The 26,032-nt window shown below is 40.7% G+C and overlaps 1 protein-coding gene across 1 annotated transcript in view; it reads right to left on the bottom strand.

Moving 5' to 3' along the window:
• Positions 1 to 211: 211 nt before the first annotated feature.
• The window catches only part of DEPDC1B (DEP domain containing 1B), a 41,282-nt gene continuing 15,461 nt past the window's right edge, over positions 212 to 26,032 (bottom strand). The window contains exons 3-11 of the mRNA XM_072992723.2: positions 23,670 to 23,805; positions 22,974 to 23,101; positions 21,152 to 21,282; positions 20,093 to 20,140; positions 18,224 to 18,364; positions 13,136 to 13,302; positions 9,886 to 10,062; positions 8,445 to 8,630; positions 212 to 2,109 (exon numbers count right to left, since the gene is read on the bottom strand). Coding sequence (XP_072848824.2) covers positions 1,933 to 2,109; positions 8,445 to 8,630; positions 9,886 to 10,062; positions 13,136 to 13,302; positions 18,224 to 18,364; positions 20,093 to 20,140; positions 21,152 to 21,282; positions 22,974 to 23,101; positions 23,670 to 23,805 — 1,291 coding nt within the window. The 3' untranslated portion in view covers positions 212 to 1,932. The remainder of the gene's footprint in view (positions 2,110 to 8,444; positions 8,631 to 9,885; positions 10,063 to 13,135; positions 13,303 to 18,223; positions 18,365 to 20,092; positions 20,141 to 21,151; positions 21,283 to 22,973; positions 23,102 to 23,669; positions 23,806 to 26,032) is intronic.

Genomic DNA, 26,032 nt, shown 5'->3' with positions numbered 1-26,032 from the left:
TTTAGAGGTGCAAAGAAGAGAGAAAGGACTGGGATCAAAGAGATGAACTACAGATGCAATCTGTGCAAAATGGACATAGGAAGCAGACAAGCGTTCTTGTAATTGCCCTTCCACACTGGAGGGCAACTAGACCTCTCTTGATTTAAAAATCAAAAACAGGTATGGATTTCCTCTTCCACTGCAGGAAAACATAGTATGCAATATTTATCCATTATTGAAATCAATAATATGAAATTTAATTCTCTAGCTGAGCCATAGGTACACAGCAGGAAAAACATCCAGTGTTTCAGGTTCATTCAAGTATTTACATTTTACATCCTTGAGAAGTTTGATTGTGCCTGTGTACATGGTTTACTCTTCTTTCAAGACAACACTTGTTGAAATATTGAAATGGCAACCGATGCAAGTAATAATTACACACTGAAATGGTTCAATATCTTGGTTTAACATGATTTTGCCAACATGTGCTCCTTCCTTTAAACAAGGTATGATTGAACTAGAAAATATCTCTTGTTCTTTTCTTTTTTTAAAGGACATTTTCATTATGACTAGAGTACCCCCACACAGCTCGACTTAATGAGGGTCCAGCCCCCTCATGCGTCCAGCGGCGGCCTCACTCTTCCCTCCATTCACTCCCAGGACTGCCACTCAGCTAGCGACTCAGTAGTCTTGCAGAGAGACTCGTTCTCCCTCCAATTGTCAGATGAGGCTAGCTCTTGTTAATTCCAGCTGTACAGGGGTATACGAATACAAATACCCCCATCTCTAATTATGACCAATTAAAATGCCATAAAACGGTACTGGTCCTTATATGGGTATTGCCCAATTGCAGAGTTGGGATTTCTTTTTCTTATTCTGATTAAACAGTTTCCCATGTGGTCCAAACTGAGAAACTATAGTTACTAGTAGAGACGGGATTTTTGTGCCAACACAAATTTGGGGGGGGGGGGGAATGAACGGTGGTTTCTTTTTTTCATTTTTGTATTCTTAAAGAGTGTTTCTTAAACACAAATGTTTCATGTTAAAGAAACAGAGAGACACAAAACATTTTACTTTTTTCCATGTTTCCCTCTTTCATTTACCCTTTTTCTGTCAAACCACTTTGGAAATTTTTCATCTAATACAGGGGGGCTATGTCAGCAGTCAGAATGTCTGGGGATGGAGGATTTTTTTAAAAGGCTCTGGATTGGTTGCAGGATAGTCAGATAGTCTTTTTTTTTCAAATCATAGATTAAGGTCTTGAATTGGGTTGAATTAAATTACTAGTTTTTCAGTTAGAACAAAATCAGCCTTAGCTAACATATAAGTGAGGTGCTGAGTGCTTCAGTCTAAAATCACATGCCAACCTTTGCCTTAGAGGTTTCATGACTGAATTATAGCTTTTTGAGAGGGGAATACAAAAACATGGACAACAAGCTTCCATCTCATTGACCAAAATCCTGTTTGTACAGCTGCAGTTTTTGGAAATAATCCCCCCGCCTTCACTCCTTTCAGTATGGGCAGTCCATTGGGGGCCATGGGAGAAATATTTACTTTCTGAAAATCGCCACCATCTGGACATCATGAGCCTTATGAAGTGTAGCTGCATGAACAGGATTTCTGCTAACATTTTTAAAAAAACATCAAAGCTAACAAACAAGGAAAAAACATAAAGGATGGAATCCAGAGACAGTCATAATTATAGTACAGCCTTTGAAATCAGCAGAACATTTGTTATTTACTCTTCCTACTGATCTCAATGGACTTGTTCTAAGCATAACTAAGTCTGGATCCAGCTCAGTAGATTTACAAAATACTGATAATGGCTCAGTACAGCAGTCTTCTGTTCCAGTTTTCCCCCCACATTAGACATGCTTTCAGTAGTTTAATGAAATCCCAACTGTTTCAAATGCACAAATGCAACCATTACTGAGATCCAGCTCATTCATAGTCCTATGTCCTAAAGCTTCTTGTCCTAAAGCTTCTTGTCCTTTGAAATGGCTGCAATGGCTTTCTGAACGCCCATGCCAACAGCAGTGGCTTCTGTTTGCTTTTTTCTGGAAATAACACAGCTTCACTTTCAGGAGTAGGAAATCGCTTCTTGTATACTTCTGGATATGATTTCTGAAACTAGAAAAGAAACATAGAGTGGTTCATTAGAAAGTTTATGCTGACTCCTTGAAAAGTGGCTTGTTCATTAACGCAAACACTTCGAGGCTCTAAGGGAAAGAGAAGAATTTCTTGTACATATTTGTGATGTAGCAGTTCAGTCCACACATTCACTCTGTCTCTTCTAAAAGCATCACTTCTTTCAGTCTTTCTTGTAGTAAAGAAAAACTGGAGCAAAGCTGATTTGGTTATTTTATTTAAACAAACTTATTCCCCGCCCATTTTGTGGACCAGCCACTACTCTGGGTGGCTTCCAGGAAGTAACAAAAAATACAATTTAAAAAATGAATATATAAAAATTAAAAAAAACTATTTGGTGCACCATGGGCCAGCATAAAGTCACTACAAAATGAATATTACAAAGGGAAGAGATTTATAGAGGCCTCATTGAAAAGCCAGGTTTTTACTTGCTTTTGGAAGTTCAGAAGGGTGGAGGCTAATCACATATCCACAGGAAGGGAATTCCAGAGTAGGGTAGCGTACATTAAGGGTGTGTGACTACCACCTGGACAGAATTGTATCTGAATATCTGCTATAGAGAATGGGGATCAACCTGCCCTGATCTGATCTGGAGGTGACCTTAACCAATTTATTCTTAGAGTTCTTAACATATTTGTGGGAATATGTATGTTTCCTGATGGGAGAAAAACCATTTTTTTAGAAGTCTACATTTATAGAATCATAGAATCACAGAGTTGGAAGAGACCACAGGGGGCATCGAGTCCAACTCCTGCTATTCAGGAACACCATCAAAGCACTCCCGACAGATAGCCATCCAGCCTCTGCTTAAAAACCTCCAAAGAAGGAGACTCCACCACCCTTCGAGGCAGCATATTCCACTGCCGACCAGCTCTGACTGTCAGGAAGATCTTCCTAAGATTTAGGTGGAATATCTTTTCCATTGTTCTTTGTCCTAGTGTCAAGCTGTGGAAAACAAACCTGTCCCTTCCTTGACATGACATCCCTTCAAATATTTAAACATGGCTAGCATGTCCCCTCTTAACTTTTTTTTTTTTTTGTGAGGCTAAACATTCCCAGCTCCCTAAGCTGCTCCTCATAGGGCATTGCTTCGAGACCTTGGACCATTTTGGTCACCCTCCTCTGGACAGGTTCCAGGTTGTCAACATCCTTCTTGAATGGAGGTGCCCGGAACCGGACACAGTACTCCAGGTGAGGTCTGACCAAAGCAGAATTGAGTGGCACTATCACTTCCATTGATCTAGACACTGTACTCCTATTGATGCAACCAAGAATTGCATTGGCTTTCTTGGCAGCCGCATCACACTGCAGACTCATGTTCAGCTTGTGGTCTACCAAGACTCCTAGATCCCTTTCACAGGTACTGTTGTCTAGCCAGGTGTCTTCCATCCTATATCAGTGCAGTTCATTTTTTCTGCCTAGGTGTAGGACCTTACATTTCTCCCTGTTGAAATTCATTTTGTTACTTTTGGCCCAGGACTCTAATCAGTCAAGGCCATTGTGACGGCTGTGATGATGTCACCTGCCTGTCACTGCTAGGGCTGGAGTTTATCTGCCTATGGCAGGACAGGAGGTGGGACTTCAGTGGGTGGAGTTAAGGTATATAAGGGGGGAGTGAATGTGGTAAAGGGAGATTGGGGAGATTTGGGGATTTTGGGGAGATTGGGATGAGACAGAGTGTTAGGGCCTGTTTATTCAAGTTATGAGGTACTGTGCTAGAGTAGGTCTGAATGAGAGGGTGATTGAGGGGGATACTATATTACATTGATTGCCTTATTTAGTTTCTACAGTGATTTACTATTATTTATGTTTTCAAAATAAACAATCCTTTTTAATTTTTAAATCCATACCATTGTCTGATGAGTCAGATCAATAAGTGTGGTTGGTGGCAGCAAGTAAAGTGTGAATGAGAGAGTGTCGTGACCATTGTGACGTGAAAGGAGGACGTCACAGCCATTTTGAATTTTAATCCTGTTCTCTGGGGAATTAGCAACCCCTTTCAATTTGGTATCATCTGCAAATTTAATCAGCATACTCTGTTCCTTCATCCAAGTCATTGATAAAGTTGTTGAATAGCACAGGGCCCAGAACAGAACCCTGAGGCACCCCACTAGTTACCTCTCTCCAGGATGAAGAGAAGCTATTGGTGAGCACCCTCTGGGGTCGGTCAGTCAACCAATTACAAATCCACCAAACAGTAGCACTGTCTAGGCCACATTTTACTAGCTTCCTTGCAAGAATATCATGGGGAACTTTGTCAAAGGCCTTACTGAAATCAAGATATACTACATCCACAGCGTCCCCTTCATGTATCAAACCTGTAACTCTATTTTAAAAAAGAGATCAGATTAGTCTGGCATGATTTGTTTTTGAGAAACCCATGTTGACTTTTAGTGATGACAGCATTGCTTTCTAAGTAATAACAAACTGTCTGTTTAATGATCTGCTCTAGAATTTTTCTGGGAATTGATGTCAGGCTGACTGGGCAATAATTATTTGGGTTTTCTCTCCCCCCCCTCTTTTTGAAGGACAACATTTGCCCACCTCCAGTCTGTGGGGTCTTCTCTTGTTCTCCAATAATTCTCAAATATTATTGCCAATGGTTCTGAAATTACTTCTGCTAGTTCTTTTAATATCCTTGGATGTAATTTGTCTGGCCTGGAGACTTGAATTCATTTAGAGTAGTCAGGTATTCCTGTACTACTTCTCTACCTATTCTGTGCTGCATTTCCCCCCACTACATCACCTGCTCTTTGCCCCTCAGGTTGAGCACTATTTTCCTTTTTGGAGAAAATGGAGGCAAAGAAGGTTTAGAGAAGTTCTGCCTTTTCCCTGTCCTCTGTTTGTAGTTGGCCATTTTCTCCATGCAGTGACCCTATCATTTCCTTGTTTTTCCTTTAGCTGCAGGCATAACTTTAAAAGCCCTTTTTATTGTTTTTAATCTGTCTGGAAAGCCACCGTTCATTCTGCACTTTTGCTTTTCTTACCTCCCCCCTACATATACTGGCTATTTGCTTGTATTCCTCTTTGGTGTTTTCCCCATTTTTCCATTTCTTGTACATGTTTTCTTTAACACTTAGATCAGTTGAAGGTTCTTTAGTCAACCATTCTGGTTTCTTTAGACATCTCCCGTTTTTTCCTTCTTATTGGAACAGTATTAGATTGTGCCTTTAGTATCTCCCTTTTAAGAAATCCCCATCCATCCTGAACTCCCTTCTCTTTCAGTATCTTTGTCCATTGAATTACAGCCAGCAATTCCCCAGGTATACTGAAACTGGCCTTCTTAAAGTCTAGAATGTGTGTCTGGATGCACATGGATTCCCCTTCCCACTATATAACAAAATCCAAGAGAATGTGGTGACTCCCACCTAAGGATCCAACCACTTCGACCCCATTAAAAAGGTCATCCCTGTTGGTTAAAATCAGATCTAAAATAGCTGATCGCCTTGTTGCCTCTTCCACCTTCTGAACCATGAAATTGTCTGCAAGGTGGCGCTACAGGTTAAACCACAGAAGCCTCTGTGCTGCAAAGTCAGAAGACCAAGCAGTCATAAGATCGAATCCACACGACAGAGTGAGCTCCTGTCGCTTGTCCCAGCTCCTGCAGACCTAGCAGTTCGAAAGCATGTAAATGCAAGTAGATAAATAGGTACCACCATGCTGGGAAGGTAATGGCATTCCGTGTTTAGTCACACTGGCCACGTGAACACGGAAACTGTCTTCGGACAAACACTGGCTCTATGGTGTGGAAACAGGGATGAGCACCGTGCCCTAGAGTTGGACAGGACTGAACTAAATGTCAAGGGCAATCTTTACCTATGTTCTTGGCAGTTTGACTGCCAACATATATCAGGATAATTGAAATGTCCCATTACTACTGCATCTCTCCCTTTTGAATGTGTGGCCATCTGCTCCAGGAAGGCATCATCCAACTTTGCGGGCTGGCTTGGGAGTCCGTAGTATACCCCCACAATGACATCCCTCTTGTTTCTCTCCCCCTTAATTCTTACTCAGATGCTCTCAACCTGGCTTCCTGGATTTAAGTCCTGGATCTCTTCACAAGTATAAACATCCTTAATATATAAAGGTATTCCTCCTCCTTTCTTGCTTCTCAGAAATAGTTTATACCCCCTAATAACTACGTTCCAGTCATGAGTTTCATCCTACCATGTTTCAGTGATACATATTATATTTATTTTGCTGTATTAAGAGTTCCAGTTCATCTTGTTTATTTCCCATGCTCTGTGCATTAGTGTAGAGACATTTAGGACCATGTGTGTTTTTCTTCCTCTTGTTGTTCTCTCGTACTACTTGCCCTGCTGGGCTTTTCTCGCCAGCACTTGCTGAATTTCTGTCCTGAAAACTATTGTCTGTCCCCCCCTCCCCCGAACTCAGTTCAAAGCTCTCCCAGTCAGATTTGTGAGCCTCTTAGCAAAAACATTACTGTCAGCAGCTGCCAACATTCCTTAAAATCAAATCATTATCTGGATGTCTAACACATATTTTGCCTGAGCGCAGTTGAGGGGGTGGAGTGCAAGGAAGGAAGGGAGGAAGCTAATAGCAGCTTTTCCTGCAAACTCTAGGGGCCAGTATTGACTTGGGGCACTGTCCATAAAACCAAAATCAGAACTGGCTGAAATTTGCTTTAAAACATAGGTGAGAAAAAGACTTTACTTTTAGAAAAATGAGATGTTTTAGTACCCTAAGTAAAACCCCTTTCTTACCGTATTTGCCGGCATATAAGATGACTTTTTTGGCCCAAAAAGCATGCCTCCAAGTGGGGGGTCGTCTTATATGCCGGGTGCACTTGAGTTGGGCCAGGAAGGAGCTGCCGCCGCCGTTGAATGAGTGACACGGCCGCACCGGCCGGGGAGGAAGGCAGGCGGGCAGGCAGGCGGTCGGTCCGGACGGAGGGAAGCAGAGCCACCCATGCCTGAGCAGCCAGAGCCCGCTGCCGGGCTGCCCCGTGCTGATGAACCAGCTGCCTGCTTGCCCACTAGCCGCAGAGCTTCCCCCATCCTCTGCTGCTGCCCGCCCGCCCAGCAGCTTCCCCTCCTCCTCGGGCCTCGTTGCCGGCTGAGCCAGCTGCCCGCTCGCTGCCGGAGAGTTTCCCCTCCTCCTCCTCCGTTGCCCACCCAGCCGCTTCCCCTCCTTCTTGCCCTCCTCGGGCCTCGCCGCCGGCACTGCAAGAGAACCATCCACTCTATATTTTGAATGGAAACGTTGGGGGGGGTCGTCTTATACGCCCAGTTGTCTTGTACGCTGGCAAATATGGTAAATTCCCTCTTTTTGTTGCTTTTGTTGTTGTTGTTTTGCCTAAATTAAACCTGCCAGGTAGGTTTCACATTATTTTGAAGAACTAAGTGTCCTAGAGGGTTCCAGGAAGAGTGAATCTTCTTTAAAAATTGATAAATGTGAAGAGAGGGGAGGTTCTGGAACTGCAAAATGAGATTGAGGGCTGCATGTGGCCCATGAGTCATTTGTTGCCAACCTGAATAGAAACAAAATCTTGGCCCTAAAATAAGTCATGTTCTGTTCATAAGATCACATGCAGAAGGCCTCAGCAAATACAAGTATACAATATAAGGGACTCGGAATGGCAGGGCTCCAAGTCATATCTAGTCACTTTGGATCTGAAGCCTACAACCCCACATTCCCATTGATCTGTAAATGTTACAAAGCACCTACTTCCTAGGAAATATCTCCATATACTATGGGTGACTTCCAGAAACACACCGCCTCGGAACTTAAAGGGCCATTCCCGGTTCCTTGATAACCCCCCTTTAAAAAAAAAAGAAAAATGAAAATAGCCCCCTCCTGCCTTGCAACAGGAATGGTGGTGGGGTGTCATTTCATTATGTTTCTGGCCTTCCCTGGCCCCATTCCTATCAGGGTGGACATTTTTTGAAAACTAGGAAGGATCCTCGAGTTTTGGGAAAACGTGGGGGAAAAGTAGGGGGAACATAGTGGAATATCATCACCCCCCCCCCAGGGCATAAAGGGGGCACTTTTTAATTATGAAAAATTATTTCAAGGGCATGGATGTGCTGGGGGACCACACAGGCAGCCCTGGGGGGCTTTGCCTATCCCAGACATATACATTTATGTACCTAATTTAGTAAACTAGAATGCTACATATACTTGCAGAGATATCGTTCTGCAGATGATGAATTTTTGGAGATGATTCTATAAAGACAAATCCGAAAATTAATTTAAAGGAAATGAAGAGGAAACTGAACAAGGGAATGTAATCAAGCACATGAGAAAATTTGATGGCCTTCTTCAGATAGAAGATAATTTTTTAAAAAATCCTCTACCTGTTTCAACTTTTTCTTCTTCTCTTTGGTGGACATTTCTGTATTCATGGCAATTTCTTCCAATAATCTGGTCAACTGCTCTTGACAGCTATTTGCTCTTTGGTGTTCAAATTCATCAGTGCTGATTTGGTGACAAAATGATGGAGCAGGAAAAGTTGCATCAGTATCAGCTCCTGGATATTTTATCTGCAGTAAAGAGATTTTAGGCATTCTGAGAAGCAGTTCAGATGCTTGTGTTCTGGCATAAATTATTTTACAAATGCATCTCTCCCTGGATAAAAGCATCATCAGCTCGAAACAGCAAAAGAAAATCTCACAATTTAAGGACTTTTTGGTCCTTCTCAAATTCCATCCTTCACAAAACATGCCAAACATGATATTTTGGAGGCCTGTGAATTATCATTATTTCTCTGTTGCAGACCACTGGGAACCGAATTTTACTCTTGATTCTTCTTTTATTTTATCATTCTTAATGCTGTGTTATTAATCTCAATACTTGTTTGAGACATTATTGAGAAATCGATATGCATGTAGAGTAGATATTAAGAAAAAGCAAACTGCATGTGAAAGGATTCTGTGGTATGGCTTGTCTCCATCACTGCTTACAGGAAGCTATGTATATACAAACCTCTTCCTGCATGATATAATTTTAGACACAATAAGCAATCCCCTAACTGAAATGTTGGAATCAGGAGATAGAAGCTTAAACAATTCCCATTGCCTACACATAAATATCCAGGATAAGTTTTAAACAAAATGCTTTGCTTTTGGCTCAAAGAAAGAAAGATATTCTTATAAAACAGAAGTTAATTTTAAGTACTTTCAAGAGATTCATGGCAATGAATGATCTTATATATTTATATGGGTTTCAACAAGGAAATTTCAATATAGTGAGGGTAGCAGGTTTCAAGCTTGGTTAAATTTATATATATATATATATATATACATGTCTTGTAGTTCCTGAACCCATTAAAGTTCCAGTCCCTATCTCATCCCACAAATGGGGCCAAAGTACTGACAAGCAGACTGCAATATTTGTCAGCACCATAGTTCATAAAAAAGCCACCCCCTACCCCCCCAAAAAAAGAACAATTTTCTTTGCTTTTGAAATATCAGCTACGACAAAAAAAAGTATCCCAATGGTCAAAAGTGACAAGATTTAGTTGGACATTTCTTTTTGTCCTAGTCATTTTTTGTACATCTCAAGCGTTTGAAATTCTGGGACATCCTTTACAACAGTGCAGGTGACAATGTTGTAAAATGCCTACATCGCAGAATTTAATGTCATGTGATTTCTGTAACGAAACATGACTCTGGGAATAAACTTTCCCATCTGGGAAAATGAACTTTACGTTACTTATTTGCTTATTTCTGAAAGAAAGAAGATTTGCTTCCATCTGAAATGAGACCCAAAGGGTTACTGTCACCCTACAGCTCTCACCTGAACTCTTCGTAAATGTGCTATGTGCTCCTCTACTGCAAATTTCAGGGCAGGGGAAGCATTTAAGATCTCATGATAATTGCCCATCAGAAATGATACCAGTTTGGCAGCTAGTAGTTCATCTAAGTCTACGTCATCCTTGGAACAAAGTATACAGTGAGAAAAGGCTTGGACCATCTGAAAGAAACAGAGCAGAGCATCAGCTAACACAATATATAGCAACAATCTTACTTTTTTTAACATGTATACAAATTGTTAAAAAAATTGTTTCAGTTCTTTTAAAAAACTTAGCAACATTTGAAAATGTTTTGGGGATGGAAATAGCAACTATATATAGAGGTATATATATATATATATGTACAGCTAAGCATGCAACCAAGATACACCCCAGTAACTTTTCAATTAGGTGTTCTTAGCAGCGGCAAGTTGCACAAACACCAGTAACATTCTGGTCAATATATGTACTGTATTTTTTGCTCCATAAGATGCACTTTCCCCCCCCAAAAAAAGTGGGGGGAAAGTCTGTGCGTCTTATGGAGGAAAGGTGGCGATTTTCCAGGACTCTTGCGGGGCTCCCCCCCCACCCCCCACGGGGCCAACAGGGGTGAAACTGCCAGCTTCAAGGATCTTTTCTGAGCCTTTCAAGCCTCACAAAAGGTCCTGGAAGCTGGCGATTTCGCCCGCGCTCGCCCCGTGGGGGGAGCGTCACAAGGGTCCGTGTGAGCCTTCCAGGACCCTTGCGACACTCCCCCCACCCCCATGGGGCCAGCGGGGGCGAAATCACCACCTTCTGGGAATCTTTTGAGGCTTGGGAAGCCTCAGAAGAGTCCCTGAAGGTCGCAATTTTGCTCCCTCTGGCCCTGAGTGGGGGGGTGGGGGGAGCCTCCCAAGGGTCCGAGTCTGCCTTCCAGGACCCTTGCGACGCTCCCCCCACGGGGCCAGCGGGGGTGAAATCGCCACCTTCTGGGATTCTTTTGAGGCTTGGGAAGCTTCAGAAGAGTCCCAGAAGGTGGCGATTTCGCCCCCTCTGACCCCTGGGGGGGCAGGGTGAGTCTCTAAAGGGTCCTGGAACACACCCTAGGACCTTTTGGAAGCTCACCCTGCCCCCCCCCGGGCCAGAGGGGGCGAAATTGCCACCTTCTGGGACTCTTTTGAGGCTTGGGAAGCTTCAGAAGACTCCCTGAAGGTGGCGATTTCACCCCCTCTGGCCCCGTGGGGGGGGGGGAGGGTGAGCCTCCAAAGGGTCCTGGAACACACCCTAGGACCCTTTGGAGGCTCCCCCCACAGGGCTAGAGGGGGCTAGGGTGTGTTCCATAAGACGGACCTCTCCATAAGGCTCACTAAATTTTTAGGAGAAGAAAACAGATTAATTTTTCACTGTTTTCTTCTCCTAAAAATTTGTTGCGTCTTATGGAGAGGTGCGTCTTATGGAGCGAAAAATACGGTATTATCTTTAACCACCCTATGGTATCCAGGTATAACACACTCCTGTCTGTGACAAGAATGGCTGTCATCTATTGCATGTACCTGATTGCAACTGGAGAACTGTATTTCAGTCAAATTTTTTAAGTCCACCAACATTTAAAATTTCTGCATTTTCAGGACATAAAGAACGTAAGAGTTTTAAAAAATTCAAATGCAAGAGAAAGGGAGATTGACATATTTTCTTATCCTTAACTACTTGGTAGTGCTGTAGCTGCAGATCATGCACTTAGCAAGAGGCTGGGCTAATTCAAAAGTGGGTAGTTCTAGATTCAGGGAGTCACATGTGGCCCATCTTCTACTTTCTTCCAAGACCCATTTTGAGGTTTCTGGGAGGGCAAGAGGGGGGGATAGGCATTAAATGAAGAATTCCATCCCAGAAGAATAATTCTCCAATTTTTTTTGCAGGGTTTTCTTGTTGTTCTTGTTGTCTGTAGGCAAAAGAGGTTGCCCTGGGCCACTTCCATATTAAATTCGAAAAAGTTACTTTCTTTTGGACGATAGCTCCTTGGACGTCCCAGACATGGATACTTCAGCATTCTGAGAGTTGTGTTCCAAAAAGGATCTTTCCCAAGTTTTAGCTTGATGAGACCTAACATCCCTTCCAACTCCATACATTCATGAAATTGGAATATTTATAAGTTGAGTGTCTGGAGAAGCTGCAAACCTTTTGTCCAGAAAAGGCTTCCAGCATACTCCCATAAATCAGGCAGTCAATATTGTATGACACTGTTGCTGATGCAAACTAGATGTCAACAACAGCTCCCATATCCAGCTGAAACAATTCTGGCATAATTGGAAGGTTGCAACCTACATACAAATATTGGCACAAGGGTTTCATCATCTGCTCCCATTGATTTCACCACCCTGGCTCCAAATCCTATGGTACACTTCTTCTGTGTCCTCTGCAGCAAACAGAACTCTAAGAAAGCGATGTGGCAGACAATGGAGAAAAGAGTCTGTGGTGGGAAATGGGAGGGAGGAACTATGATTTGCAACTCTCACTTGTTTTATCTCACAATTTAAAAGATGCAGTGTTAATGTCCAGATTGGTATCTGAGGATTTAAGTTACAATGGAGCAAGCAGAGCGAGATTAACAGTTTTTCAAGTCACATCATCTTTTACGACCATATCTCCCTAGTCCTGGCTCATCTGCATTGGTTGCCTCTATGTCTCTGTGCTAAGTTCAAGTAGTTAGGTGATGACATACAAAGCCCTGAATCATTCAGGACCTTGCTACCTATCGGAGCACATCTCCTGGAGGCCAACAACCTGTATCACTCACATTTCCCAGGCTCTGATGCTGCCGATGGCCACCCCAAGGGAGGCTAAGAAGTCCATGACTAGGACTGGGCCTTCTCAGTGAATGCAATGCATCAGGCCTCTTTCCTCTTCATTTAGAAAGCATATAAAAACATTGCTTTTGAGAGAGGCATTTCAGGGTACTGACCCCTTATTTAATTTTATATATTGATTGCATTTTGGGGTTCACCAACGCCACCATCTTGGATTCTTTGTGAAGTTGATTTTTTATATTATTATGGAATTTGGGGGGAGAGTTGTTTTTATTTTTATGTTTCTGTTTTATGTTGGAAACCGTACAGAGTAGTGGCTTGTCACTAGATGGGCGGTGTAGAAATTTAATAAATAAATAAATTGTAATGTTGCTCATTTATGAAATGGATCTCTTTTGGCAACTAACGACAACCGTCCCCTAAGCCACTCCAAAATGATTTCACAAGGTATTTCCATTCCTGGCAGACATACTAGTGTTCTTGTCCCAACCGTATCAGAGAGAGGTGGCAGATCCCTATTTGAGCTGATCCTGGCCATCATAGTCATCAGTAGTTGTAGCTTTCGACGATTTGCCGGGGGTAGAAGAAGACAACAAATCTGCAGTGCTTCAATGGCCAGTTTCTCTTTCTGTAGAAGACCTGAACCAAAAACACAGTAAAGACCAGCATGACTTCAATGTTGGTTATTTCTCAACCCTTTCTCTGAAAGTGAAAACATGACTCCACCATCCTTATTGCTATTATTGCTGACATTCCAAACATGACTTGTGATGCAAGAAAGATCTGCTAGGACAAACCTTTGAAGACTTTCATATGACCAGCGAAAAAAACAAATCTCTTGATTTTGGAATTGCTCCAGCCATTAATATGACTGACAGGGGTTCATTTTTCAGGCAAAACCCTGCATGTTCATAAGGCCAGCGGAAGGAAGCATGCAAAAAATCTGCTTAGAAAAGTCACAATGCTGAACTTCAGATAATGTCACACTCAATTGCACTTTAATGTGAGTTGTAGCAAACTTGATTTACTATTTCCAGATATACTTACAGTGTCTGCACTATCTATTTTTTTTTATTTTATTTATATCCCGCCTATCTAGTCAACTCAGGACCACTCTATGACTAATGGAAACCAGAATTTCCATGTAACCATGGTTTGCAACTCAGCTCAGATCTTGGTTATTATGATGGAAAACTGAGTTAGCATTAAGCATAATTACTGTCAGTGCACACATACAACAATATATAAGTTGTTGAGGCCAGGATGAGAGGAGGCAGAAAATGTGTCAGTGGAAGAAATATGTGAATCCAGGCAGCAGTGGGCAAAATTTTAGGTTCTAAGGACCATTTTGACCTGCTTTTCTGGGTCACACCTCCTTCTACACCATAAAAGAATATGTTTAAAATCCACAAAAAGGCAAATTGTGTCCCAAAAGGGAGTGTGTGATATTCAATTCAGAACCTTTGTAAAGAAATACAGTGGTGCCTCACTTAACGATTTTAATTGGTTCCAAAAAAAAATCGCTATGGGAGAACATCGTTAAGCGAAACGCATTTTCCCATAGAGATGCATTGAAAACCGGATAATCTGTTCCAATAGGAATGGATTGCCGTCCTTAAGCGAAAATGGCCATAGGCCATCTTTAAGCGAAACGCAGTTCCCCAATTGAAATGCATTGAAACCTATTCAATGCATTTCAATGGTGAAAAAAAAAAATTCACAAAAAATGTAAAAAGACTCAGAACAAAGCCAAATTAATTTAACGAAGGTTTTATTAGGTGCACTAACGATTCCAAGCATTTTAAACATTTTTAAACATTTTAGAATATTTTAAAAATAGCAAAAAACAGGACTGTAAAAAAAAAGTTAAGCGAAACGGGGGACCTAAAACCAAAAACATTAAGCGAAACATGGTCCCAAAATCGCTAAGCGAAAATCGCCCATAGGGAAAATCGTTAAACGGAGCACAAGATAGCTCCGAAAAAGCCATTGTTAAGCGAATTTTTCGTTAAACGAAGCAATCGTTAAGCGAGGCACCACTGTAAGTCTAAATCAGCCACATAAGAAGAATTAATTTCATCATAAAGCTATCAGCTTATATTTAAAAAGTTTTGGATTTTGTCATAAATAAGGCATGTAGCTTTAAAAATTACTATGTAAATTTTCTAGGAGGTAGCCATAAATAGTCTTAAAGAAGCAAACTCTTGTAGCACATTAAAGACTGTCAACTTTAATTTAGCATCCACCTTTGTAGACAGCAACCCATTTCTTCAGATATAATTTCTTTAGATATTTATGATTTGAAAGCATGTGAAAAAGATTTATCTACATATAGCATCAATAATAAAAACAACAACATTAGAGAGAATCTGTGCTCAGTGCTCTTGTAAAAAGTGTGAACTTTTGTTTCTATAGCTTCGGTCATCTTTCTCTAATTTATTCCACCCAAAATGTACTGGATGTCAACTTCCAGCATCTCAAAACATGCTGATTGGGGATAGTGGGAGATATAGTCCAGTATATCAGGAGGAAATCACTTTAGGGACAGACTGGTCCCATATAGTTTGATGATTTGAGGTTGAATCAATGGTCCTACTGCAGTCCTAGAAAATGCATGACACACCTGATGCGGCACAATCCAAAGCCCATCCAAGAACTGGTAAAGCTGCTGAATCTGGCTATCCTATAGGATAGTTACATGGGCTGTTAGTTATAGGATAGCCAGATTCAACATGTACTAGGCACTGGCTTCCTGGCATTTGTAGGATCCAGGTCAGCAGATGGTGAACATGTTGAGCAAGCAGTGCATATGACATGCTTCCTAGTTTAGGGAACACACAGATCCAGGTCAGAAATACGAAACTTATTTGCAACTACAAACATAAACAAGAAAAGCAACAAAACAAGTGCTTTGATTGCTGTGAAATGATTGATGTTCCTTGTATTTCAAAAACCACATCATCATAAACCTACATTTTAAAATGCAGATAAGATACTAAAGATACTGATGAACAGATAAGATACTGTTGGATGACCTGTTGAGGGAGGCTGACAGGGGTAAAACGTCTCTGTTGGTCCTCCTCGATATCTCAGCCACCTTCGATACCGTTGACCATGGTATCCTTCTGGGGAAGCTCTCCAAGTTGGGAATCGGTGGCCTGGCGCTTGCCTGGCTCCAATCCTTCTTGGAGGACTGCCTCAGAGAGTACACCTTGGGGAGAGTGCTTCAGCCCTGTGGAGTTTCAATTCTGGGCTTCTGCAGGGCTCGATTATCTCCCCAATGCTGTTTAATATCTACATGAGGCCGCTGGGTGGGGTCATCAGGGGGTGTGGGGCTTCATGCCATCAGTATGCTGATGACACGCAGCTCTACATCTCCTTTTCACCTACTTCAGTGGATGCCGTTCTGTCCCTACAGCATTGCCTGGAGGCCGTACTGCAATGGATGCAGGGGAATGGCTTGAGGCTGAACCCGGACAAGACGGGGGTCCTGAGGGTGGTCCATTGGCAGCTTGGGAAGCTCCCTCACTTTTGGGGCGGGGTTGACTCTCGCCACAAAGAGTGAGGTTCGCAGCTTGGGAGTACATCTGGATCCGGCGCTCACCATGGAAACCCAGGTGGCGTCAGTGGTCCGCTCCACCAATTAACATCTGTGACGGATTGTCCCTATCTTGATGGTGGGGCCCTCACCACTCTAGTCCATGTGCTTGTAATCTTGAGATTAGACCACTGTAATGTGCTCTATGTGGGGCTACCTTTGAGATTGATGCGGAAGCTTCAAATGGTGCAGAATGCAGCAGCCAGATTACTTAGTGGAGCGAGAAAATTCCAGCATATCTTTCCCATTCTGGCTGCTTTGCATTGGCTGCCCATTTGTTTCCACATTGATTTCAAAATATTAATGATGACTTATAAAGCCCTAAACAATTTAGGACCTCGATATCTAGCAGAACGCCTTCTCCCACCTAGATCTCTTGAGTCACTCGCCATAGCCAAGAAAGATGGCTGAGGGGCCTGACGCCGAGAGAGGCCTGAAAAGAAAAAACAAGAAACTGGGCCTTCTTGGGGGTGGCCCCTCAACTTTGGAACAGCTTGCCACCAGAGATCTGCCTGGCACCCTCGCTGGGTGTTTTTAAGAGTCAACCAAAAACGTGGCTCTTTAGGCAGGCCTTCCCTCCCGCTAATTCTTGATTATACTTTTCTTGGTTTTGTTGTTTATCCGCCCATTTTGATCATATTATTGTAGATTTTAATTGTTGTTTTTATCTGTTTATTTACATTGTATTGTGAGCCGTCCTGAGTAGACTCCAGTCTAGAAGGGCAAGATATAAATCCAATAATAAATAAATAAAATAATAGTTCAAATCTGCTAATCACCAACAAAAGGTTATGACGTGCTTTTTAATGATGGTCTATTTATTTCTAGCAGCTACATCTTTTGATATTTGTCACCAGGGTTTCTGGGAAACCACACTAAAAGAACAGATATATTGTCTGGGTTTATACAGAAGGCTATCATGTCACGGAGCTAAACTGGTTGAGGGGACTGTCGGGTGTGACAGAGGCCCTGCCACACAGATGGAAAAGCAGATATGCCTCAGTCATGATAGAAGTCCTATTTGGGCATTCAGTAAAATAGTTAATGTGAATGTGTGAAGAGCAGAAGTGAGGTAGCTTCTTCCCTGTCTTGTGATCCTTGGCAGTTGGAAAGTGACAGTGGGCAGCTCTCTTCTCTTCTCCTTATGTGTTCAGCTTAATTATGCTGACAGAACATCCTGCCTACAGATCCATTCACCAAACTGAAGAGCCATCAGCTGAAATACACTGTGGCATTGTAGGATTTTGATAATCATTATATTTTGTCTCAGTGTGTGTGTAGGTTTTAATTCTGTTATTAGCTGCTTTTGGCTTCTGGCAAAGGAAAACAAGATAAGCCATAAACAAAATGAAATTAAAATAAGATGCAATTGGAACTATGTTTTAATTTACAAAATAGTTTGGCCAATAGAGATTACGGGCACAGCTTGCTCAAGAGCCCACTAATGGAGAGTTTTCGCTAATTTTTCTCTGAAGATGATTTGCTAATTATTGCCCTCTGAATTTATTGTTTCTTGCAGACTGATAGCATTAACATGAATATGTACCTTGAAACATGACACATATCTGTGCTCCAAACAAGAAGAGAGTTGTTTATATAGATTTAAATATGATTTATATTTCTCAGTGGTTTATTTATCAGTGGTCCTACCGTACAACATGCAACAAAATAAATCAAGTATCTTATATCAGAAATATAGAAAAATGTGTACTACCTTTTTCAATGACATAATCCCTCTGAATAAACTGGCCACGTTTACCGGTACCAACCACCTTCTTTATGCCTGACTTCCTAAGGAATCCTGTGGCAGTTACAGGCAGCTTGAAAATCCCTGTGCTACGGGGACAGACACCTATCCTGTGTTCCTAATGGGATAAATAAACTTAATCCTATCAGCTTCATTCACCTTCAGCCATGCAGCATAGTTGATTGCACCAGATACTATAACACAGGGTGACTTACCTAACACACTAACAAATAGATCAAAGAACTGGAAAGTAAGAAGAGGCTCTTTCATGTGTCCATAATAATCCACTATGGTTCTAAAGACATCTCTTTCAAAGCCTGAATAAGTTGGTTGTTTCATATCTGGACACGTAGGCCCTAATGAAGGAAGGGGTGGAGTTGGAGATAAAGAAAGAATTCAATTTTATATGCCAGTTGCAGAAACATCACCACTTTTCTAGTTCTAAAAAAAACAACACTGAGTGCCTTTCATACCCAGCATATAAAATCAAGAACAAATTTTGGCAAGCAAGGAATCACAAGAACTTCATGACCCATTGTGCTGTTTTTCAAATATTCCTACTTTTACATCCCAGACCCTTTTAAAAACAACAACAACGATTCCATCATTTTAAAGTGTGCCATTCAAATATTCAGCTTTCTTGTGGCACAGGTCTCTCACTGAGATGATTTCTTCAGAATACTCCCACAGTATTATCCATTTGAAAGCACCTCTGAAATGCAAGCTGAAAAATAGCATAAATCAAATTGTAATTTTCAGTCTGTCCCTCCCTCATAAACAAAACATCCCTGCCACTATTCTTAGGGAAAGACATGCACACGCGCGCGCGCGCACGCACACACGCACGCACACACGCACACACGCGCACGCACACACACACACACACACACACACACACACACACACACACACACACACAAAAGCCCATATGCCACACCCTTGAGAATCATGTCAGGGATACTTTGTTTACCAGGGAGGAACAGATGGGAAGTTATAATTTAGTTTACACTACAAACATAGTTTCAGCCCTAATCGCTCCCTGCAACACAGCAATAAATTTCTGGTCCAAACCCAGTATTCCTTGAAGAGTGAAGTCAGTCAATTGGTGAGAAGTTCCAATCCCCATCCCTTCAACTCAACCCTTAAATCCCAACTTTTATGGGCAGAAAGATGGGACTTCATCCACATCTCTTCTTCTTCCACCAAGATAACAACAGAAGGGTCAGCTGGCATATTGTAGTGAAGGGAGGAGGAGAGACTGGGCCTGCAGACATCAGGGAACTGCTGAGTTGGGTTTGGACAATACCATAACCCAGTTTTGTCCCAATCTTTTGCAGTTAGTTCCCTTAGCATTTTGATCTCTGAACACACTAGAGATGGAAAAAATGAATGTCCCATTTTAGACTAGCATTCTAGGAGTCTTACAGAGGTTTGTAAACCACCCAGGCAAAGAACAGAAGCCTATGATTTGTCATAGCTGACATTATCCCAGTCAAGGATTAATCTCAGAATTAAACCAAACAATCAGTGACAAGCATTTCCAAATTATCTATCTATCTATCTATCTATCTATCTATCTATCTATCTATCTATCTATCTATCTATCTATCTATCTATCTATCTATCTATCTATCTATCTATCTATCTCATTTATAGCCTGCCCATCTAATCGAATGACTACTCTGGGCGGCTTCCAACATATATAATAAAACAATATAAAATATATTTTATATTTTGTAATTATATGTATCTCATTACAAACGTCTTTGTTATTCCAATAATTCCAGGCAATGCCAAAACTTGTTAATTTTCTGCAAGTTTTATTTCAATATTTACTAGGTCCCATACAAAAAACATAAAATCCAAAAGTATTTAACATCATGTAAATTTGGAAAAGTCACACGTATGTTGCTTTAAAACCATCCTTACTGAATTATTGACACTTTTGTCATATAACCTAAGCCTTCTAAGGTCACTGAACATATAGGAAAGGAATCATACTGTGCTAGGCAACATACTTTGTAAAGAAATAGAAAAAGGAGGGAATGTATTCTCCACTTCACTGAAATCAAACTGATACTTACAATTTGCCAAGCACTTCATTGCTGACAGCACCCAGTGAGGAAGTTCTTCTGCATTTGATAAAGAATACTTTAAAAAATAATGTTGAAGGTATCGCCAGTAGTTATATAGTAGAGAAATGTCTTTTTAAGGCAAAAACCAAAGGAGCATTTGAATTGCCCATGCAGAAGATATTGCACCAGAATATGGCACCAACTTGTAATAACAAGATATTTCAGAAAGGTTCCTGGTATAATGATGGTGGAGAATGTATGCCACCTAGATAATGTTGGACTGCAGCTTCAATCAGCTTTAGCCACATGGCCTGTGGTGAGGGATGATGAGAGATAAAATCAAACAACTGAAGAACCACACATTTCATATTCTTGCAGTTCTGAGCTAGAAAATGGACTGAATGTTCCTCAGTGGACAAGAATGATCGCTTCTTCTTTTTAGACAATTAGACCAACTGCTGCATTAAGAACCACGTTACATATGGCTGAGAGGGTGGAAAACGTCTCCATATAACAGATAGTGCACACACTTGCACATTTAAAGATGGTCAATGTGTTTAATTTATTCAGGCTTTTGTCTTAGTCCACACCCACCATTATTATCAATCAGTCCCTGCTCTGCCCTCTGGATCCATGATAACTGCGGAACTTTCTCCAGGCGCTTTTGGCCTCAGACTCCATTCTTCCTGAATGTAACACATGGTGATGGAAGTAGGAATGACATATACATAAATGTAAATAATGTTATACATTCCCAAGATAATTCCTTAAAGATTTACATACGTTGACTGAAATCCTGTTGTGCCAGTACACAAAACTTATGGAAGTGAACTGCCACAAGTTAAGAACTCTCTATGCACATCATCTATTGCACACCAAATGTTGACTCCACATGTAACAATGTCTAGAGAGATCTCTTAACTGGCAGCAATTGTTTCAAAAAGTTACATCTTTTGCATAACTTCACAAAAGGATTTTGGCCATTGCCTCCCACAACTCCTTCCATTGACAAAAAAAGTCTGTATCTTTAGCTAAAGTATAGATTCTTTAAAAAGCAGGTCACCTTACCTGATTTATCTTCCAAAATGACAACCCCCTGCTTGTTGACATTATACACATTTTGAATTATATGCTTTGGATTCACAAATTTAGTGTCCAGCACATCATTCAGAGAATCCAAACCTAAAGTTTTCTGCAAGCTATGAGAGAAACAAACAAACACAGGTTTATCAGATTAGCAGTATAGTTAGTTGGAAAATAATTACATTTTGTAACCACTCAAATACCAGACTTCAGATTAAATTAATGTTTTTAATGGGCACTATAAGCCATCTTCAAGCTTACAGTGCTAACAGATAAGGAAGCAGTAATTCTATTTTGAAATAAAATAGTAATTTAAGACACCATGTACCTTGGACATGCAGCCAAACTACATATGAGAGCAGAAGTTGTGTCTTAAATGGAGAATGAATAGGGGAAGGAGCAATATTGTTACTTCTCCCCTCTAAAGTTTTTCTATTGAAAATGACATGGACTTCCAGCTATGGTTCCCCTTGTGATGGGATCTGACAAAGCAATACACTTTTAGAATAGTTCTAATACTCCATGGAACAAAGTACTGTACCAAGGAATATTTAAATGTGTCACACCACATTCCTCTTCGATTTGCACAGAATGTACCCTGTGTCATCGAGTCACAACAGACTTATAGTGACTCCAATAGGTTTTTCAAGGTGAGATGTTTAAAGAGTGGTTTTACCAGTTCCATTCCTCCAGTGAGTTTCCATGGCCAGGTGGGGATTCAAACCCTGTTCTCCAGAATCCTAGTCCATCGCTCTATCCATTACATTGCACTGGGAATCCAGTGTGCTACCAAAATATACTCTCCTATTTTGCTGATATAAAGCAAAGCAAATGCAAAGCATGCTGCTTATATACCATCCCATAGCGCTTCAAGCACTCCCTGGGTGGTTTACAAGTTAATTATGCAGGCTACACATTGCCCCCCCCCCCCAGCAAGCTGGGTACTCATTTTACTGACCTCGGAAGGATAGAAGGCTGAGTCAACCTTGGGATGGCTACCTGTGACTGAACCCCAGGTCGTGAGCACAGTTTTGGCTGCAGTACAGCTATTTAACTACTGCGCCACGAGGCTCATACTGAAACGTTGCCTCACACTCTTCCACTGGGAGTCTACAAAAGAGGTATGTAGGCACACAGGAGTTCAGGAGACAGACAGTCTTTTATTTGCAGAGGGGAAGAAATGCAAATAACTTTGCCAATGCTGCCTCATGAGGAATCTAAACTCTATTTTGCTTCATTGCTAGTCCGGCTTCATAAACCATGGACACTACAGCATGTCCACTTTTTCAACTATTTGCCTTAAATCCAGATTCTGTACCATCTTTGTCTGATAAAGCGTTTCGGAGAACTTGAAAGTTCATCTCATTTTTAACTCCTCAATGAGCCAATAAAGTTATTGTACAATCCTGGATTTTGTTAATAACAATGAGAGGCAACCACTCCTAAACAGCAGGCCAATAAGTGTCGATCGTAAGAAATGGGTAGTATCTATATATAGGTCTAAAGGGGCAGCACTGGTAGCCATATGCTGGAGTCCAGAAGCAAGTTATGTAAGGATAAAGAATTCAGCTGTTACCTTTGCAAACTGATGCCTTTGGATTTTCTTAGTGCTGAGTTGAGATTGATGATGATAATTAGGCAATAGGGTGGATAAAAATCAACAGTCCTTGGAGATTTAAATTGTCAAAAAAAATCCAACCTTTTTGATTTAAATCAGTTTGATTTAAATTAAATCGACCCTATTAGGTAAGGTGCTATTATTTACTGTAATAACTTAGAAAGTTAAGGGTGTCTACGATTTGCTTACTGTGACAGTGTCATGGATCTCCATATTTCTTCTAGATTTGTCTCTGTCAGTTGTCGGCGATGTACAAGTTTGCATGCTGGTACTTCTCCAATGGCTATACTGTGACGTTTGAACCACATTTCAGAATTCTACAGCAGAAGGAAGGGAAATGGAACAACTCTTATCTCATTTAATAAAAGCAGTGATTCTGCAGCAATAAAATAGTGACCCCAATCCAAAAAGGGCAAGTTTCGATAAAAACGCCTGAAGAACAATCCAGTCGAATTTGTACAAGAGCACAACTCCCTACACCAGCTTGCCTAATACTTAAGAACATAAAGTGTATCATAAATGACTGGACCGTCATTTATGACATGCTTTGCCCACTAAAAGATGACGGGCACCAAAACATCAATTTCTTGGACGCTAGTTCAATTTTTTTTTTCATTTTGTCTAGGCATTTTACTGGCTGACTCAGTCCCTCTGTTTTGCATCTGTTGCTTTTTAAAAAATTCTTATGATGACCAGGGATGGGATATCTTCATAAAATAATTATATTTGCACATAGCCTTGGCAAATAAAAGTAATACAACTTCCACATAACCAATGGTACTATGTTTCCTCAGTGTAGTTCAAACATGAATGCAGAAAAGAGGACAACCTTGGCTATACATACATTCCATAACAAGCAATACCAGTACAAGAAAAAAATCTTACCAAAACAATGGGCTTCACAGGAATGTTTTCTTGGAAAGTATCTCTTTCAAGATCATTCCAATTTGGGAATTTCACAATTTCTTTTCGATAAGGAGATTGTTTAGGATATGGTTTTAGTGGCGAGAAAGGAGGGAATCTAAAAAAAAAATAATTAAAAGAGGAAACACTTTAAAACCATCTTGAAATTCACCTTCTGAAGATGATGAAAACACTGCTATCTGCTAGAGGTCTCCTACCAACTCCCCTCAGACTGAAGAAGCTACTTGGATGAGTAGCAAAACCTAATAAGAAGTCCAGTTGCCATTACTCAAATTCCAGACTGCTATCTAAACTTTCCTTTTTTTTTCTCATTGCAATCCAATTGTCTGATGCATACAAACAGTATGTGTATATACACACAATACATACAAGATTGCTTACAAGATGTTTACACAGTGGCCTTCTTAACCTAGAAGGTGATTCTCATTAGGGTTAGACTTGAAAATGATTATTTTAATTTTTAATATTATTTCAAAATGCATTCTTTCTAACAGTGGGAGAGCTAATGTAGAGAGTCAAATGGCAACAGATACATGGAGGAGCAATGCCCCACAGAGAGTGTACTGTATTTAGGTGGAATGGCAGAAGCTAATATGTTTTTAAAAGACTGTACTTAGTTCATTACCCAGAATCCTACTGGAGATTTACACAAACCACAACAGCAAACTTCTGCTAATTAATGAGATGCTACTTGCATTCTTTGTCATATGCTAGGTCATACAATTGGCCCACAACCTAGAATGCAGGTGGCAATTTGTTAAATGGTGGCAATTCGCCACTGTGGCTTTCACAATTACACTTATGCCAATGTAAATCTCCAAAAGGAGTCTGGGCCATTAATTCATTGATTCCTTTAATGAACAAAAAAAATATGTTCCCCTTACCAAGTGCAGGTAATTAGAAAGAATGTTATGTTTTGACTTTAGAAGACATTGTTATCCTTTCACCTGGTGCCCTTCACAAAGCTTAAAACTACAACTTCTCTCAGCCTCTTGCCTTAGACTAGATCCACACAGCCTCAATTGACACATTTAATCTTTTTCTCTCCAAAAATGAGGTGAATAATAAAGTAATTATTTTTAAGAATAAATGAGATCGTTGAAACGTCATTCAATTGCTCTATAAATAACTGTTCAGTATGTGTTAGAATTTGAAGTCTATTCCATGCAATGTCAAAACTACTGTTGTTGTTTCTGTTATGTGTCGTCAAGTTGCCTCTGACCTATGGCAACCCCATGAATGAGTGATCTCCCAAATATCCTGTCCTCAGTTGCCCTGTTCAGGTCTTACACACACAAACCTGTGATTTCCTTTAGGGAGTCACTCCATCATGTATTTTTTCATACTCTTTTCCTGCTGCCTTCCACCTTTCCTAGCATTATTATCTTTTCCAAAGAATCCTGCCTTCTCGCGCTGTGTTCAAAGTAGGGCAGCCTCAGTTTCAACATTTTCGAAAATACTACTGTACATTTGCAGTGAATATGGTTTGGCTCTCTCTGATATTATTCAGTGGTCCACAAGAGGGAGCTTGAAATATATTCTGTCTTGAAGATGTACAATAAACTGTTTGGCTGATAAACCTTCAAAATCACAATTTTAAACTCCATGTATCTATCACAAGAAAGCATATTTCAAGAAATGTGTTCATTCTACAATACTGACATGCAAAATGCTAATCTTTGACTGAAATCCTTTTGCTCAGAGTATTAATAAATCATACTACAGTAGGCCCATTTGAATCAATAGAAACTAGAGAGGAACTCCCTTGCCAAATCCCGACTAATTCAGGGGGCCTACTCTAGTGCAATTTATAATATTAAGCAACAGGATTTCTTTTTAAAAAAACATATAATTGATGTTAAACTAGGCAAAAGACAATTCTGAACATTACTCATTGTTTCCTTAAGAAAGCAGCTGAGGCAGAAGTTTGACTTTAAAATAATTCATAATAATTTAAAGCCAAAATTATTACTGCTATTTTAAAAGTTAGCCAGACTATAGGACACTCATCAGAGAAATCAAATGTTGAGACACCCTCCTTTCTTTTAGAATGATCTATAGCTTTTAATTATTTGCACAATTTAAAAGCTTTAATTTCAACAGCACAAATTTATTATCATGAATATTATTGGTATGCCATGGTAGTCAACATATATTTGCAGTATGATCCTTAGTGCCTCTTCCTTTTCTAGGATACACAGATGGAGAACATGGGTTTTCTGCATCATCCACCCCATCTCCCTGACTAAGCAGAAACACACCTGTTTCAAAGAACAGCCAAATGGAGAGGGAGGTGTGGTTGCACACATGGCATTTGCCCCTTT

Source organism: Pogona vitticeps, chromosome 2 (assembly GCF_051106095.1).
Source record: "Pogona vitticeps strain Pit_001003342236 chromosome 2, PviZW2.1, whole genome shotgun sequence".
Lineage (NCBI taxonomy): Eukaryota > Metazoa > Chordata > Lepidosauria > Squamata > Agamidae > Pogona > Pogona vitticeps.
The sequence above is the reverse complement of the archived record's forward strand: the minus strand, read 5'-3'. Positions and strand labels throughout refer to the sequence as shown.